This window comes from Myxine glutinosa, chromosome 2 (genome assembly GCF_964187855.1).
Source record: "Myxine glutinosa chromosome 2, kmMyxGlut1.1, whole genome shotgun sequence".
NCBI lineage: Eukaryota > Metazoa > Chordata > Myxini > Myxiniformes > Myxinidae > Myxine > Myxine glutinosa.
Window position 1 is genome coordinate 48,180,318 of NC_136262.1, and position 17,434 is coordinate 48,197,751.

General features: G+C 47.5%; 1 protein-coding gene across 1 annotated transcript in view; it reads right to left on the reverse strand.

The window, feature by feature from the left end:
- The window catches only part of LOC137421836 (vitrin), a 30,603-nt gene extending 13,628 nt beyond the window's left edge, over positions 1–16,975 (reverse strand). The window contains exons 1-9 of the mRNA XM_068108284.2: positions 16,813–16,975; positions 16,250–16,297; positions 6,748–6,901; positions 6,477–6,613; positions 6,269–6,322; positions 6,095–6,151; positions 4,117–4,209; positions 3,888–3,944; positions 3,491–3,638 (exon numbers count right to left, since the gene is read on the reverse strand). Coding sequence (XP_067964385.2) covers positions 3,491–3,638; positions 3,888–3,944; positions 4,117–4,209; positions 6,095–6,151; positions 6,269–6,322; positions 6,477–6,613; positions 6,748–6,901; positions 16,250–16,297; positions 16,813–16,873 — 809 coding nt within the window. The 5' untranslated portion in view covers positions 16,874–16,975. The remainder of the gene's footprint in view (positions 1–3,490; positions 3,639–3,887; positions 3,945–4,116; positions 4,210–6,094; positions 6,152–6,268; positions 6,323–6,476; positions 6,614–6,747; positions 6,902–16,249; positions 16,298–16,812) is intronic.
- Positions 16,976–17,434: the final 459 nt, after the last annotated feature.

The window sequence follows — 17,434 nt, forward strand, 5'->3', positions numbered from 1 at the left end:
AGGTGCATGGAGAATGGTTGTGTGGAATAAATGGTCTGGAATATATAGAGTATGGAATGGATGGTATGGAGTGAGTATGGTGGAAACTGTGGAGTGGAGTGGATGGTGCGAAGGTGTGAATGGGGGAAGAGTGGACCCCTATCGCGAATACCCGGTGAGGGTAGTTTAAGCGTTAGGTAGAGGGTACAGGTAAATTGTGGTTGGATATTGGCATCTGTGGTGCGTGGTGGAAGAATGGTGTTTGGATGGGTGCATTAGTGTCGTGGAAATGGCTGGGCGTGTGGCCTGTTAGTGTGTGTAGTTGGTTGAGCACTCCACCACTGTGAGGATGTCGGCCAGGTGAGGCCGCAGGTGGGCTCTGGGAGCCGTTAGAGTTGTGGATGGGGCCCGAGGATCCGGAGGACGGACCCGGGTAGCCCAGTGCCAGAGAGGGCACCGAGTGGGGAGAGCGCCAGAGGGCCTTCCCCAGTAGATAGGTTAGGATAAGGAGCAGGTAAGCTCGGAGGCAACTGCAGTGGTGGAGGTGTGCAGGTGGGTAGACCTGCTGGGAGAGCCACACGACCCAGTCCTGAAATTGTGCAAAGGCACAGGGAGTTGAATCGGGGGAGTGAGACCCCAAATTGATGAAGCACCACAGTTTGGTCAATGGGAATTTGGTTCTTAAAACCGCATAGAGTAAGTTGGCCAATGGTTTGGCAGGGCAAGACCCTGGGTAGTGTAAAGTGTGTTAATGTCATTTAGGAAGTAGTTAGGATTAAGAATCTCCTCGCACCATCTACATCCACTCACCTGAGGTGACAAAACTCCACAGTCCACACCATGCCATGTTTTTATTATTTTTTGTGCAAATGTTTGGATTGTGAGACGCATCATGACGTGGGTGTGACATTGTGCTTTGTGTTCCATCTCTCCCTCCTTAAGAGGGATTGATGATGAATTGGGTGATGGCAAATTTTGGTTAGAAGGATTGTGGTGACGAATTTGGTATAGGGGAGACATGGGGAAGACGTGACAGTAGTGACGAATTTGTAAATGTGTAGATTGTTGTAAATATGGGGTAAGGGCAAGGGTAGGGTAGGTAACAGGGGGGGTGACGTATGGTAGGGACGTGCTTTTCTCCGCTCAGTCTCCAAACGCTCCTCACCTTGCATTGCCTTGTTTGATGTGTACCCTTGTGACGTTACCCCTCACTCACCTGTCTTCTATCCCCCTGTCTCCCACCCGAGGACTGTGCTCTCTGGGCACCGAGGGGAGTGTGCGGGAGTCCGCCATTGTGTGCCCGAAACTCCCGCAACCAGCTGTCTGCATCGATGCACCACTTATGGACCACATGTCTGTGGCTGAGCACCACTTATGGACCCCACGGGTGGGGGCATGGCCCCTCTGCTGGAACCGGCCATGATGGCCCGAGATCTTGCTGGCGGACCTTGGTAACATGGCACCTATTCCATACAGGTGAACCACTCATAGTCGGCCCTGTGGGCCATAAATAAAAAGAACAATGGACACGTTTTGTGCATGTCATTTTATTATGTCCAAATAGGCCGCCAGCAAACAAGAAAGACAACATCTGGAAGAACGACAATGACCAGCAGAGGGAGCCGAAGAGGAAGACCGGCACCAGGGGTTTGTTGTGTTTTTTTTTTATGAACTGTGGTGACTGTGCACTGATTGGTGCTTTGGTGCATTTTTGGGTGCTTTATGGTGCGTCGATGCAGGGCAGGCTGTCTCCCCCCCCCCCCCCCCCCAAAGAACAATCACAGGTCCTGGGTTGTGTTTTGTAAATACAAGTAGCGTCATTGTAAATAATGCGCCCCCACCGTAAGTGTTGTAGTTTGAAGACAATTCCGCAATTCGATTAGCTGTGGGCGTAATATAAGTCTGTTAGGCAGGGTGCAATGCAGCAGCGGGACATACTTATTTGCGTTTTAAAACTGTCACACTCAGGGTCAGGTTAAATTTAGAGGGAACTACACCTACGTGCCACACTAAAGGTAAAAGTTTAATAGGCCCGGGACGTGCCTAAGAGGAGGAGGGTGCAGTGTTGTGGATTTGAGAATGGTGTTGTAGTTTTTATTATCGTTGTAAGTGCAATGAAATTGTTGTAAATATCACCCTCCTTCCTCCATTTGTTGTGTATAAAGGTCAAAGGTCATTCCCGTAGTTATTCCATATACAATCACGTAGCAAATCATAGATCTCCCTGTTCAGTAGTTATCTCCTTATTATATGTATTAGTTTAAGGCTTTGTCTTCCATTAATTGACACTCCATTGCACCGAATTCAAATAAGGTAGATTCCCTTCGCATTCCCCTTTTGTCATCAATTGCCAACTGCATTGGGCGGTTTTCTGCGTGCGGTTTTCTGCATTTGCCGCTGCTGCTTTGTGGCTTTCGCCGCAAAACTCCATCGAACACGCGGTCGGTTCGGGGAAGAAAGGCGTGGCCCCCACCTCATCATCAAGGGTGGAGCCCCGAACAACCAACCACAGGCTCGGTGGGTATGGCTTGGTGAGGCGTGGCATAAAACCCGCGGCGGGACGCCCGCACCTCAGATGAGAGAGGGAGAGAGAGATGCGGCAGATGAGTCCAGAGGAAGGAAGTGACAGAGCCCCATGAGCAGTACCACACAGCTTTGACTCCACCAGGCAGCGTTGACTCCACCAAGCAGCTTTGACTCCACCACGCAGCTTTGACTCCACCACGCAGCTTCGACTCCACCACGCAGCTTCGACTCGCTGCTACGCGGGAACCAGTTTGTGGTGGCATCGGTGGCATCGGTGGCCGTCGAGGTCCAGGCCGACGTCCCGTGCGGGATCAAGCCCCAGCCAGCGTCCAGCTGAACCTTCCTCTCCCTCCAGCCATCCACCTCCTGCCATTCCTGTCATCATCCCCCGTGTAAGTGTGCTTGTAGTCTGTCTCTTGTCTTGTCCCTGGGTATAAGTTAAGCCTGTTTAGATAAGTTAATATTTGCACTGTGTCTCCTTCCATTCTTTCTGTCTTTATTTTCTTATTCTTCCTTCTTCCTTGGTTTCTTTGATTGTGTAAATAGTAGTAAATAAATCATATTCGTATTTCCTACCTTTGTTCTGCTTCTTCTTCACATCCTTGTCGTCTTAGTGATTTCCTTCATTGAATACCTGTGGCACGATTTGGCCAACGTTTCGGAATCGGGTTAGTTTCTGTTAATAGTTCGTGCCGCGGTTGCTAAAACCGCTCGGCAATTAACATCTGTCCGCGGTACGAACGGGGCTGTGCACCTGCCTTTCTGGAGGTAGCTGGGCAGCATCAGGGACCCCGTCGGTCAGTCAGAGACGAGGGTATTAATCCCCCCTCGGTAAGGGGAACAGAGGCCGACGTTGGGTTCCGTAACAATACATATATATATATATGTATACTGTATATGTATGTGTATATCTGGCAATTGAACCTGGTCGTCAAGGCAATTGCTCACTTGTGAAAAAAAACAAAACATGCAGTTTGTCTCTTACCCAAACTGTATGAGGCCAACAGCTGCTCCATCTGTGGTTTTTTGAAGCTCTTCCACCACCTTGGTCACAAATCTCTTCTGAGACTCGAACCGCCTGACCCCCAGACTCCAGCTACCCTCGATAAGAAAGGCGATATCAACATTGCAGTCTGTGGGTTTGGAACGATCTGTGTCATTTTCTTGAAGATTTCCTGCTGCTTTTATGTTACTTAATGAAGAGAACAACTTCCAACCATTGCCTAAATACACACTTAAGTTGCTTATATGCACTTCTGGTTGTTGTTTATATTATATGCCCCCCCCCACCCCCCCCCCAGCAGCTAGCATGTTTTAAGCACTTCTAATAACTGCATGTATTGGTACCTAGAAAAACACTGATCAATATAAAGCATCCATACCTTTGTTCATTTTCTTGGGAGATACCGTGGTAGTCATAGGTTTCCTGGAAGCCGTACCTTCACAGGTAGTAGTGATGGGCGGTTGGGTCGTGGGTAGCGGGTTGTATTGGAAAAGAAATGATCCAATCAGATTATACATTATATATGTGTATCTTAAAATTATTGTCTCATATTGCATCTTAAATCTCCTATTGCATCATGAACCGATGTGATAACTTCAATCACAAACCCAGGTTTCTCCCAATGTACTGCTGGAAAGGATTCGGGCCTTTTGGAGATGAGACATCCTTTGCCGCGGGTTTTGCCTCAGAGGATAAAAATCCTGCAAAGATGGAGAGAGTAGATTGGGCATGATGATCATTCACGGATAAATACTGCATGTCTTGTTCAGTGAGGGTTGACAGTGTAACCAAGAGATATGCACAATTGCCTCAAAGCTGTCTAGCCTGCGTTTGAGTCTTGCCCCAGCTACAAACTGCCATCCCGGTGTTTCACAGGCAGGGCGATTCATAAATGTGTGTGCTGTCCCTCTAGTCTAAGGGGAGAATGGTGACGGAGGGGAGAGATATAGGTGTATATCCATACTATAATAGTGTATGTCACCATTTTTCTGAAAGATGGCTGGACCGATCTTTGTCCAACTTTCAGGGGTTTGTCAGTGAGTGCCGCGGAGTGTTTTAGACAAGAATTATTTTTTTTCAAATATTTGGAAAAAAAAAGGTCGATTTTTTTGGGGAGATCAAAAATATATATATATTTTTAAATCGCTCTATAATGCCCAAACTTTTAGATTAATGACAGTTATATACAAGTACACACACTCATAAATAAATACAAAACAATTACCAGACATATTAACACAAATAATCAAACTAATCAGATTCAATCGAACAATGACAGAAGCAGTCGAAGTTGGTGGTGTCTTCTTCTTCATCTTCTTATGAACGTCATCAAATATGTTAATGTTTCTTTTTCGCCTGAGAAACGCCGGTTACTCCAGCTATAAACTCTTATATACTTTACTCAGGGTACATATACAACTTTGTGTGGGGGGTAACATAGGCTATGCGGGGGGTAACATAGGCGATGCGGGGATTTGGGGGGCCGGGGGAGGGGTATAAGTTCTCTATGTAACCTGGTGTTGATAGGAGAGGGTATTTACAATTTCCTTTTTTACCTGTGAAACACTGCAGTTAAAGCACTCTTCGCACAGGTAAATTTTTCCTCCTTCCCTTTCCCTCCCTCCCCCCAAAACAGAGGGGCCTGCCAAAGCCTCCCCCATCCTCCCAAAAATATATATATGTAGTATATTTTCCCCTCCCCTCACCTCCCCCTTCCACTACCCCCACTCCCTTCCTCTCCCCCTCCTGCCTGGGGGGCCGCGGGAGGGGTGTAAATTCTCTGTGTAAATGTGTACCGTGTAGCACCACCTGGTGTTGGTGGTAGACGGTATTACAATTTCATTTTTTACCTGGGCAACACTGAGGTTAAAGCACTAATTCACAGGAATTGATAAACAAGTTGATAAATATAGATTGAAGATTGGAAAGAAAAATCAACCATACTCTACTTGTAGAAGCACTAGCATGGAACTTAAGGCGAACGAGAAGCCTCTACTGGGAGGATAACTTGGAGGTATTCACACTCACCTGAGCTGTCGAGCCTGGGTTCCAATCAAGAACCAGGTATAAACAGTTACACCAATGCGTGCACCTCCATTGGATGGACGTTAAAGCTCAGTGTTTCACGTGATAACATTAGTTCGACATTAACAGATCCCGTGGTGTCCAATGCAAGGAGACCCCCCCCCTTGGAAGGGGGGGGGGGTGGAGAATGGAAGGAAGACAAATTTACCCATGCGAAGAGTGCTTTAACCTCAGCGTTGCCCAGGTAAAAAAGGAAATTGTAATACCCTCTGCCACCACCACCAGATGGCACTACAAGTACACATTTACACAAAAAATTACGCCCCATCTTACCCTCCCACTCCCCTGCGTGAGGCTGTGGCTACATAACCTTTGTTACCCCCCACAAAAAGTTGTATTCGTACCCCAACTTTGGAGTTTGTAACTTAAAAGATGTGGCCGTGCATAGAACACGCACAAACAAAGAGAGAGAGAGATTTTTGCCTTTTATAGGTATGGAGATCGACACTGCTTGATATTACTGATTTTCATCGAAACTGCAAAAAGAAAAATTGGCTGTACCTTTTCTGTAAGCTTCAAAGCTCAATCTCCTTCCATCCACTTTATCTCCAGTTGACACTAAAGAGCAACACAAGTGGATTAAAAGGATTATGGGATGCCTCAGCCTCGAGTATGCCTTAAAAAGTTTGGAGCTTATGTGAGTGATATTTTTTATCAGTTTGACATCAATCTTACCAATACTTTCTTGTTCCCATTGTTGTGATGACTCGGCCATGGAACGTGAAGCCTCTTGAGTGCAAACATTCAGGAGGTGTTGAGTTAACCGGAAATATTTACATTAACAATGGATAATTAAAAAAAACAACAGAGAAATAAAAGAATGCGAGATTAACACGGCTGCCATGTACAGCGTCTCCAATTTATTACAAAAATATCTACTTACCTGGAAATACAAAAGATCTACTCCATTTAGGTAGAGAGATGGATCGAAGGCCATTGGCGAACTTGGATACATAGCCTCGCATTCCGGCTTTCTTGCTCACACGCACCATCCCACCGTTGGAGTCACTGAGGACACCACTGTAAAAGGCACAGGCCTCAAACAGGTCAATATCTATAACCATGTACTGATACAGTGTGACGTATTTTTACTCTCCAATTTCCTGGTCTGATATGTGCAGTGCCATATTGTGCCCTCAACATCTCCAGCGAACCTGTGGATGGCAGCTCCACATACGCTCGAAATGGACGCGTAAACTCCAGACCCCCATACGAGTGGCTGCTGTCCAACGCAGTGGCCGGGGCAAAGCACCAAGAAGTCATCCCCAACGATCTCGTACCCTGTCGTCTCGCACTCCACATTCAGCACTGTGACCACACGCGTAACAGAGAGCCTTAATGCTTTTATTTGAGGCAAGCAACCACCATCTGTTCACCACCATCTCTCTTTCATATTTACGTTGAATGTCAACGGTTGGCTCCTTTATTTATTTTTCTTAAGAATTGTTTTGGCAGGATTGGTTTGGTTTTCAACACGTGTTTTCATTTATGGCTTAGACATCTCACACAATAATTTGAATGCTGTGTTAGGTAATTTCCTACTTGCACAAGCAAAAATGGAAATTTGTAAATGTAAAATTTACATTTTACATTTACAAAAATTTACATTTTACAAAAATGTAAAACAAAGTAAATCTTCCCCCATCCAAAACCTTGATCTTTTCTTCCCCCGTCAATTCACCCCAGATCCACTTTTTTGAAATGCCGACTTCTTTCCTGGAAGTTCTAGCAGTGTCCATGTGTTTTATACCTCTCCCACCCCCCCCCCCCACCCCCTCCCCACCTTCCCATGCCTCCTCCCCCCCAAGCCCTCCCCCTCCCACAGATCTCCCGATGTCCCTGTTCCCAACTGTTGTACTTGTGTGCTTCCCTCTCTCTCCCCATCTTGTCTCCCACTCCCTTTATCTTATGTTTTATGTGTCAGTTTTTTTTTTTTGTGATTAATGTTAGCTCTTACACGAGCCTCGATCTTGTATACAAAAAAATACAAAAAAAACGCATTCTATTTGTAAGGAAGGCAGCTCATATACAGGATTCTCACCTCTGACCTGTCTCGCCTGGGTTTGAATCTCGACCCAACTATAAACGGTCACCCTGGTGTTATCATCAGCGATCACTCGCTAGCAAGTAAGATGGCCTTCTCGGAGAGAATTTTATTTGTGATTTCGCAAGTGCCTGATTAAATCAACTCTTGAACCACATAGCCTAATGCAATCAGGACAGATGTTTTCAGGTGCACCGGTGAGTGGGCGACTACGTTGGCGTTCTTTCCTCCATCACCTATTGTCTTCTTTTGCTTGACTGCGTGATGCTTCAAAGTGGAATGACCCCTCATGCAGAGTTTTTCTCCATGATCGAGTGATCTCGAGGAACACTCTCCCTGTCGTTGACATCAATGTCACACTTATTCAAATTTGCCTTCAAAGTGTCTTTGTACCACTTCCTTTGGCCTCCTTGAATTTGCTGTCATTCTCTCAGCTGCGAATAAAAGACCTGTTGAGGAAGGCAAGAGTCTTGACATTCAAACGATGTGGCCTGTCCATCAAAGCTGTTGACGGAAAATCATTGCCTTAAGATTTGCTGTCAGTTCCAAACTGATCAAAGTAAAACTCCTCACGTGGCCTTTCTCGTCCATTTGCATTTACCTCCATAACCTTGGAACAGGCAGTGCTCAGAAAAATCACAGTTTGATCAAAACTCAAATTTATTTTTACGGTTGAGTAGTTGTGAGCGAATGCATATTGGACTGGGATTCGATTCCAAATTCAGCCCGATAGTTGCATCATCACTGAGGTGGGGTTGTGCCCCTGCTAACTCCTCTCCTTGCATTGGACACCATGGGATCTGCTAATGTTATCAGGTGGTACACTGAGTTTTAACGTCCATCGGATGGAGGTGCACCCCTTGGTGTGACTGTTTATACCTGGTTCGGGATTGGAACCCAGGCTCGACAGCTCAGGTGAGTGTGAATACCTCCAAGCTATCCTCCCAGTAGTAGCTTCTCGTTCGCCTTAAGTTCCATGCTAGTGCTTCTACAAGTAGAGTATGGTTGATTATTTCTTTCAAATCTTCAATCCATATTTATCAACTTGTTTCTTGATTCCGGTACCCGGTGTGTACCCTGGTTTAGAAACGGTACACCGTATCCATGCGTGTCGTAAGAGGCGACTAAAAAGGGTTGGCGTCAGGAAGGGCATCCGGCCATAAAAACATTGCCTCAAAAAGAGAACCATGACAATTACAACTACATATGGGCAGGATACAGCCCGAAGTTCCCCGTGGGGGACCCCACTCCCTCTCGTCAAAACTCAAGGTGGGGAACCCAATCGAAGCAAGGGTGGAAATCATTCCATTTATGATGACGAAACGTCTGATGTCCGACGTGGACATCGGTTTCTGAGGTTTGGGACATGGAATGTAAGGGCAATGACAGGGAGATCAGGAGAAGTGGTGGAAGTATTGGTCAGAAGAAGAGTGGACATATGTTGTGTGCAAGAGTCGAGATGGAAGGGAAGTGGTGCGAGAATGGTGAAGGGTAGGCAGGGACAGAAATACAAGTTTGTGTGGCAAGGGTGCCCAGAAGGCACCCTTGCCACACAAACTGGTGTTGGTGTCCTGTATTCTGAGGAGTTTGTAGACAGTGTGGTGAGTGTGACTAGAGTGAGTGATAGGTTGACGATGGTGAAAATGATGATTGGAAAGCTCTTGGTGAACGTCATCTCGGGATATGCTCCGCAGGTTGGTCGGAGCGATGAAGACAAGGACAAGTTCTGGTGTGCGATAGGGAAGCTGATGGAAAACATGAAAGATGAGGAAGTTGTTGTGGTAGGACGAGACCTAAATGGACATGTGGGAATGAGTATGGACGGTTTTGAGGGAGTTCATGGGGGTTACGGATATGGTGTGAGGAATGGAGAAGGTGAAAGTATTTTGGAGTTTGCTGATGGAGCTGGTTTGTTGATTTGTAACAGTCAGTTCCAGAAAGAGGATAATAAGCTTGGTACATACACGTCAGGTGGGTCGATGACAACCGTTGACTACCTGATGGTGCATCGGCGAGATAGGGGGCACCTCCGGGACACAAAGGTGATCCAGGGGGAGGAGGCTGTTTCACAGCACCACTTGGTTGTCTGCAACATAAGGGTGAAAGGTGCGAGGAGAGCTCGGTGGGTGAAATACCAACCGAGAATGAAGGTGTGGAGGTTGAAAGAGGTGACAGTGAGGGAGGCATGAAAAGAGAGGCTGAGTATGGCAGAGGCTGATGTGGTTGAGCTTGAAAGTAGTTGGATGTCAATGAAAGATAGTCTGTTGGGAGCCGTTGGTGAGGTATGTGGATGGACTAAAGGACCACCGAGGCACTCGGAAACATGGTGGTGGGATAATGAAGTTGGAAAGAGGGTTGACGAGAAGAGGCAGAAGTTCAAGGAGTGGCAGAAGGCGAAGAGTATGGGGGCAGAAGAGGCAGAGCATGAAAGTTATAAGGTAGCCAAGAAGGCTGCAAAGAAAGAGGTAGCAAAGGCACAGTGCAGGAGGCATGTAGGAAAATGTTCGGAGAACGCTTGGATTCAGAAGAGGGTCAGATAGCGGTATTCAGGATTGCAAAGCAGATAGCGAAAGAGATGTGTGATGTGATGGGGGTGAGTTGCTTGAAGGATGAAGTGGAACAAATCGTTGTAGACCCAGATGGAATTAAAGGAAGATGGAAGAAATATATGGAAATGCTGTTGAATGCAGAGAATAAATGGGATGGCAACATTGAGAGTAACCCAGTTTTAGGACCGGCAGCGAAGATAACTGAGAAGGAAGTAGAGGAAGCGATAAAAGCAATGAAGTGTATAAAAGCAGGAGGGCCGACGGGAGTTGTGGGAGATATGTTGAAGGCAGCAGGAAGTTGGGATGTGAAGAGAATGACAGAGATCTGTAATCTGGTGGTGAAAGAAGGCCACATTCCAGTGGATTGGGAACTGAGTACGCTCGTCCCTCTATACGAGGGGAAAGGTGACCCTCTGGACTGTGGCTCGTATCAAGCAACAAAGTTATTGGAACATGGAATTAAGGTTTTGGAAAGGGTGTTGGAGAGGAGGATAAGGAAGAAAGTGAAGATTGACGAAATGGAGTTTTTTTTTGTTTTTTGTATACAAGATCGAGGCTCGTGAAAGAGCTAACATTGATCACACAAAAAGTCAAACCGACACACAAAACACAAAATAAGGGGAGCGGTAGACAAGATGGGGAGAGAGGGGGAAGGACACAAACACAACATTTGAGAGCAAAGACATCGAGAGAACTGTGGGAGGGAGAGGGCTTGGGAGGAGGTGGGAGAGGTATTTAAACATATGGACACTGCAAGGACGTCCAGGAAAGAAGTTGGAATTTCAAAAAAGTGTATCTGGGGTAAAAATTAGCGGGGGTAGGAGAGATCAAGGTTTTGGATGGGGGAAGATAAGAGATGGTGGTGAACAGCTGTTTTGAAGACCTGGAGGGAGGAGTGGGATTGAAGGGAGTGGGGGAGTTTGTTCCAGAGGCAGGAGAAAAGGGGAATGAAAGAGTGAAGGTGAGCAGAGAGCCTAGATTTTGGCAGTTTTACCATAAGAGGGTTGCTGGCAGATCTTGTGTGACCTGTAGGAATATTTGGGGGACAGAGCACAGAGAGAGCTGGGGGAGCAAGGCCGGAGAGGAGTCGGTAGAAGACAGAAAGACGACCAACCTGCCTACGGTGAGTGAGTGAAAGGCCCCCGGAGTTAGCTTCATCGCAGGAGATTCCAATGATTCTGAAAGCTTTGGTTTCAACAGCGTGAAGCCGAGCTAGGTGTGAGGGAGGAGCACCGGCCCAGACGGGGGGAACAGTAAATTTATGTTTGGATAAAACAGTTTGGATTTATGCCAGGAAGAGGAACGTAAGACACGCTTTTTATTGTAAGGCAGTTGCAGGAGAAGTACATGGAGAAGAGGAAGAAGTTGTTTCTTGGGTTTGTTGATCTGGAGAAAGCATTCGATAGGCTTCCACGCGAAGTATTGACATGGGCATTGAGGAAGTTAGGAGTGGAGGAATGGTTGATCAGAGTAGTGATGGCAATGTACAAGAGAGTGCGCACAGCTGTAAGAACGAAGGACGGGAACAGTGGTGAGTTCGAGGTTTAGGTGGGAGGGCATCAGGGGTCAGTACTAAGTCCACTACTATTTGTAGCTGTGATGGAGGTGCTGGCTCGGAATGTAAAGGAGGGTTTACCATGGGAGTTGTTGTATGCAGATGATCTGGTATTGATTGTGGAAAGTATGGATGGACTGAAGGAGAAGATGAACAAGTGGAAGGAATGTATGGACACAAAAGGTCTGAAGGTGAATATTGGAAAAACGAAGGTGATGGCAAGTGGTAAAGCATGTGCTGAGGTGGAAATAACTGGGAAGTGGCCATGTGCTGTGTGCAGGAAGGGTGTCGGAGTGAACTCCATTCAATGTACAATGTGCGATGAGTGGGTTCATCAAAAATGTAGTTGTCTGAGAGGGTCATTTACCAGTGTGGCAGCTACATTCAAGTGTTAGGTGTGCACAGAGGGAGCTGCAGATGGAGGAAATGTTAAGTTGGATCTTGGAGACAGCGTGAAGCTGGAAGGTGTGAAAACATTTTGCTACCTAGGAGACATGCAGAATGGAGAAGGTGGATCAGACTCGGCAACGGTTGCTGGAGTGAGATGTGCATGGAATAGGTTTTGGGAACTGAGTGGCGTGCTAACGAGGAGGGGAGTGTCTTTGAAGCTGAAGGGAAAGGTGTATGCTGCATGTGTGAGAAGTGTTATGATTTAGCGGAGCGAGACATGGGTAATGAATGCAGAGCAGCAACGAAGGCTGGAAAGGGTGGAAATGTGAATGGTTCGTTAGATGTGCGGATGATCGTTGAGAGAGAGGAAGACAAATGATGAATTGCGAAAGATGATGGGAATAGAGCCTGTGATTGATGCTGTGATGAGGAACAGGTTGAGATGGTTTGGTCATGTGTTGAGGAAGGATGAAAGTGACTGGTTGAGAAGAGTGATGGAAATGAATGTAGAAGGAAGTAGAGGACGGGGAAGACCGAGAAAGACTTGGCTAAAGATGGTGGAAGAAGAAATGCGGGCAAGGGGGTTAAACAAGGGGAGATGCAGAAAATAGGGCAAAATGGAGAAGATTGTTATGTGGCCCGCAAGGCTAACTCCCCTCTAGCAGGGAAAATGGCCTTAAAATGCCTGTTGTTGTGTTTTTTTGTTTCTCAATTCCTGTGAATTAAGTTTATATTCGAGTCCAGACCTGGTCCAACCAGCGACATGTCTGAAACCGGAGTCGAACATACGTGCCTGGAACAAAATCTCACTCGATACGCATACGAAAGCAAGGAATCCGTGTCTGTTCGCATGGATTTTAAAAGTCGTTTGTTACAGTTTTTTTTGCTGCAAGTCGCCTTTCCATGAGTTTTGAGCGTAACCAAGCAGTTCGGCAATGTCATGTTATCCCCATTCCCCTCTGCGGGTTTTGGGGTGGTGTCGAGATTCCACAACTGAGAATTTTCCATGAAGTGTAAGATCGCTACTCCAACGCATGGTGCTTCCAAAACAATCCTCGGTCAGGTTAGAAATTATAAAATTTGGCCAAGGGTACCTGCACGCAGTGACCTGTGTTTGCTGTGCCATCTCACAGGAAAGCAGAAAAGGCGACTGGCTTATCGGTCCGAAATGACTGTGTGAGCTCAGGAGGGGGTCATCATCATGGACCGGGAATTGAATCGGACGAGATAGCTCAAAGGGGATTGGCATTCCCGTGGGACAATGTGTGTGAGACTCGTGCAATTCACATGCTGTCCTGCATACGTGCAGTCTCCAGCTTGTTAAAACAAGTCTCCTAACAGGAGGAATGCACGTTTACATTTTACAAATAAAGGACTGCTCGTGAATGGGTGGCCCATTTGGTACCGAGTAGGGGGTTTTGAGATCTGCTGTGAATAGAGGGCAGTATGCGAATAACGTTCAAACAGTTTTTGGAAAGAGGTGTAGGTCCAAGACCTGCCTTCCCTCTTTTCATCATATAATTACCTGTATTGGGAAGTAAAAATCCGAAATTTATTTGCTTGTATATTTGAAAGTACGACAAGACGATTCGAAGGTAGCCTGCTTACCTTTGAGCTGTGTGTGTGTGGTATGGGTGTGATTCCTGGTTGGACAATAAACTGTCAGATTGGTGCTTTGCAGCAAGGTGTTCCATCACGTCCCTCAGTTGGACTTTAAGCAGGGTGTCCCATCTCCTAACATTAGTTTGTCGACTTTAAAGATCCCACGGTGTCTTAGAATAAGTTGTCTATGGCCGTTGAGTTATCTCTGGCACCCTGATCAAATTACGAACTCCTGTCCGGTCTAAAGCTGGGAAGGCAAACCCACCCAATGTCATCCTTATCTTTCCTCTCTTGTCTATCTCGAACCACCTCCCTCCTACCTCGTCTATCGTTAACCTCCTCCCTCCTAGCTCGTCTATCCTTAACCTCCTACCTCCTAGCTCGTCTATCCTTAACCTCCTCCCTCCTACCTCGTCTATCCCGAACCCCCTCACTCGCACATCGTCTATCCTTAACCCCCTCCCTTGCACATCATCTATCCTTAACCACTCCCTTGCACATCGTCTATCCTTAACCCCCTCCCTTGCACATAGTCTATCCTTAACCCCCTCCCTTGCACATCGTCTATCCCGAACCCCCTCACTCGCACATCGTCTATCCCTAACCCTCTCCCTCGCACATTGTCTATCCTTAACCCCCTCCCTTGCACATAGTCTATCCCAAACCCCCTCACTCGCACATCGTCTATCCTTAACCCCCTCCCTTGCACATAGTCTATCCTTAACCCCCTCCCTTGCACATAGTCTATCCTTAACCCCCTCCCTTGCACATCGTCTATCCCAAACCTCCTCACTCGCACATCGTCTATCCCTAACCCGCTCCCTCGCACATTGTCTATCCTTAACCCCCTCCCTTGCACATAGTCTATCCTTAACCCCCTCCCTTGCACATAGTCTATCCTTAACCCCCTCCCTTGCACATCATCTATCCCTAACCCACTCCCTCGCACATCGTCTATCCTTAACCCCCTCCCTTGCACATCGTCTATCCCTAACCCGCTCCTTCGCACATCGTCTATCCCTAACTCCTCCCTCGCACATCGTCTATCCCTAAACCCCCTCACTCGCACATCGTCTATTCCTAACCTGCCCCCTCACACATCGTTTATCCCTAACCCCTCCCTCGCACATCGTTTATCCCTAAACCCCCTCGCTCGCACATCGGCTATCCCTAACCTGCCCCCTCACACATCGTTTATCCCTAACCCCTCCCTCGCACATCGTTTATCCCTAAACCCCCTCGCTCGCACATCGGCTATCCCTAACCCCTCCCTCGCACATCGTTTATCCCTAAACCCCCTCACTCGCACATCGTCTATCCCTAACCCCATCCCTCGCACATCGTTTATCCCTAACCCCTCCCTCGCACATCGTTTATCCCTAAACCCCCTCACTCGCACATCGTCTATCCCTAACCCCATCCCTCACACATCGTCTATTCCTAACCCCCTCCCTCACACATCGTCTATCCCTAACCCCCTCCCTCGCACATCGTCTATCCCTAACCCACTCCCTTGCACATCGTCTATCCCTAACCCGCTCCTTCGCACATCGTCTATCCCTAACCCCTCCCTCGCACATCGTCTATCCCTAAACCCCCTCACTCGCACATCGTCTATTCCTAACCTGCCCCCTCACACATCGTTTATCCCTAACCCCTCCCTCGCACATCGTTTATCCCTAAACCCCTCGCTCGCACATCGGCTATCCCTAACCCCTCCCTCGCACATCGTTTATCCCTAAACCCCCTCACTCGCACATCGTCTATCCCTAACCCCATCCCTCGCACATCGTTTATCCCTAACCCCTCCCTCGCACATCGTTTATCCCTAAACCCCCTCACTCGCACATCGTCTATCCCTAACCCCATCCCTCGCACATCGTCTATCCCTAACCCCCTCCCTCGCACATCGTCTATCCCTAACCCGCTCCCTCGCACATCGTCTATCCCTAACCCCCTCCCTCACACATCGTCTATCCCTAACCCCCTCCCTCACACATCGTCTATCCCTAACCCCCTCCCTCGCACATCGTCTATCCCTAACCCCCTCCCTCGCACATCGTCTATCCCTAACCCCCTCCCTCACACATCGTCTATTCCTAACCCCCTCCCTCACACATCGTCTATCCCTAACCCCCTCCCTCGCACATCGTCTATCCCTAACCCACTCCCTCGCACATCGTTTATCCCTAACCCCTCCCTCGCACATTGTCTATCCCTAACCCACTCCCTCGCACATCGTCTATCCCTAACCCCCTCCCTCGCACATCGTCTATCCCTAACCCACTCCCTCGCACATCGTTTATCCCTAACCCCTCCCTCGCACATTGTCTATCGCTAAACCTTCTCACTCGCACATCGTCTATCCCTAACCCCCTCCCTCGCACATCGTCTATCCCTAACCCCCTCCCTCGCACATCGTCTATCCCTAACCCCCTCCCTCGCACATCGTTTATCCCTAACCCCCTCCCTCGCACATCGTCTATCCCTAACCCTGTAACACTCTCTGGAGTTACCTTTCTTATCCCTCCAGCCAAACAACTCGCTCCATCCAGGTGGAAACTCTGTTAAAGGAAACACGAACAACCAAACACAATTAATCATGGCGAAGTTGTTCGGGTTACAAAAGCATTCGCCAAAAAAACAAATTATCTGCAGTATTTTGTGTTATTATTGGAATAAACATTTTTCCATGAAGGAATTTTAAACGCAAAACCTTTAGTTTTGTGCTGCTTCATAATCTGCTCTGTTATACACAATATATATATATATATATATATATATATATATATGACAATGTATATGGTTTATGGAGGAGCTTGGACACACCTGTAGGTGGGATTTGAACCTGGTACCCAGAACCAGCATCATGAACTAACGCTCGGATATGACACCTGACCAGACAAGCCAATCCCACTCCAAACTTTCCTCTAATAAAGTGTGCGTTACTTTAAAGATCGCCACGTCCAGAAACATCGATGGAGGACATGAACATCAATTTATTCAACCGTCTCAGGTCGACCTAGAACCATCTTTACAAACTGGACCCCGTATGGGGCAACCGTCGTACAAAGCTCACCCGACGTGAGCAGCAGCAGCAGCAGCAGCAGCAGGCCTGAGTGTCCTCCACAGAGACGCATCTCCTTGACCCCTCGTGGCCCATGCAGGGTCCACGGCCTGTGGGGCGGTCACCGTCTAGCAGGTTGTCCGGTCGGACGCGCGCACGCGCCTGGAATGCGTCGTTACCTCGCCCCGCCCTCACGACGCCCCGCCCCTCGCTACGCCCCGCCTCTTAATCACTTCTTCCCCCACTCGCACTCGCACCTTTCTTCATGAATGATAACAAGGTTGACAATTGATACCCCCATTGTGCAATGACAAATTCATCTGATCAACTCCAAATGTTGTTCCTGGGTAAATCTTCCCATATTTTTACCATATTTGGTAAATATGGAATTTACCATAAGTATAAAATTTACCATAATTAACATATTTGGTTCCATTTGTTTCTATATATTTTTATCGTCTATTCTATATCCCCTCGCCTTCCCAGGCCTCCACCTCCCCCCCCCCCCCCAAGCCCTCTCCCTCCGACAGATCTCCTGATGTCCCTGCTCTCAAATGTTGTGCTTGTGTGCTTTCCTATCTCTCCCCATCTTGTCTCCCGCTCCCTTTATTATATGCTTTATGTGTTAGTTAGT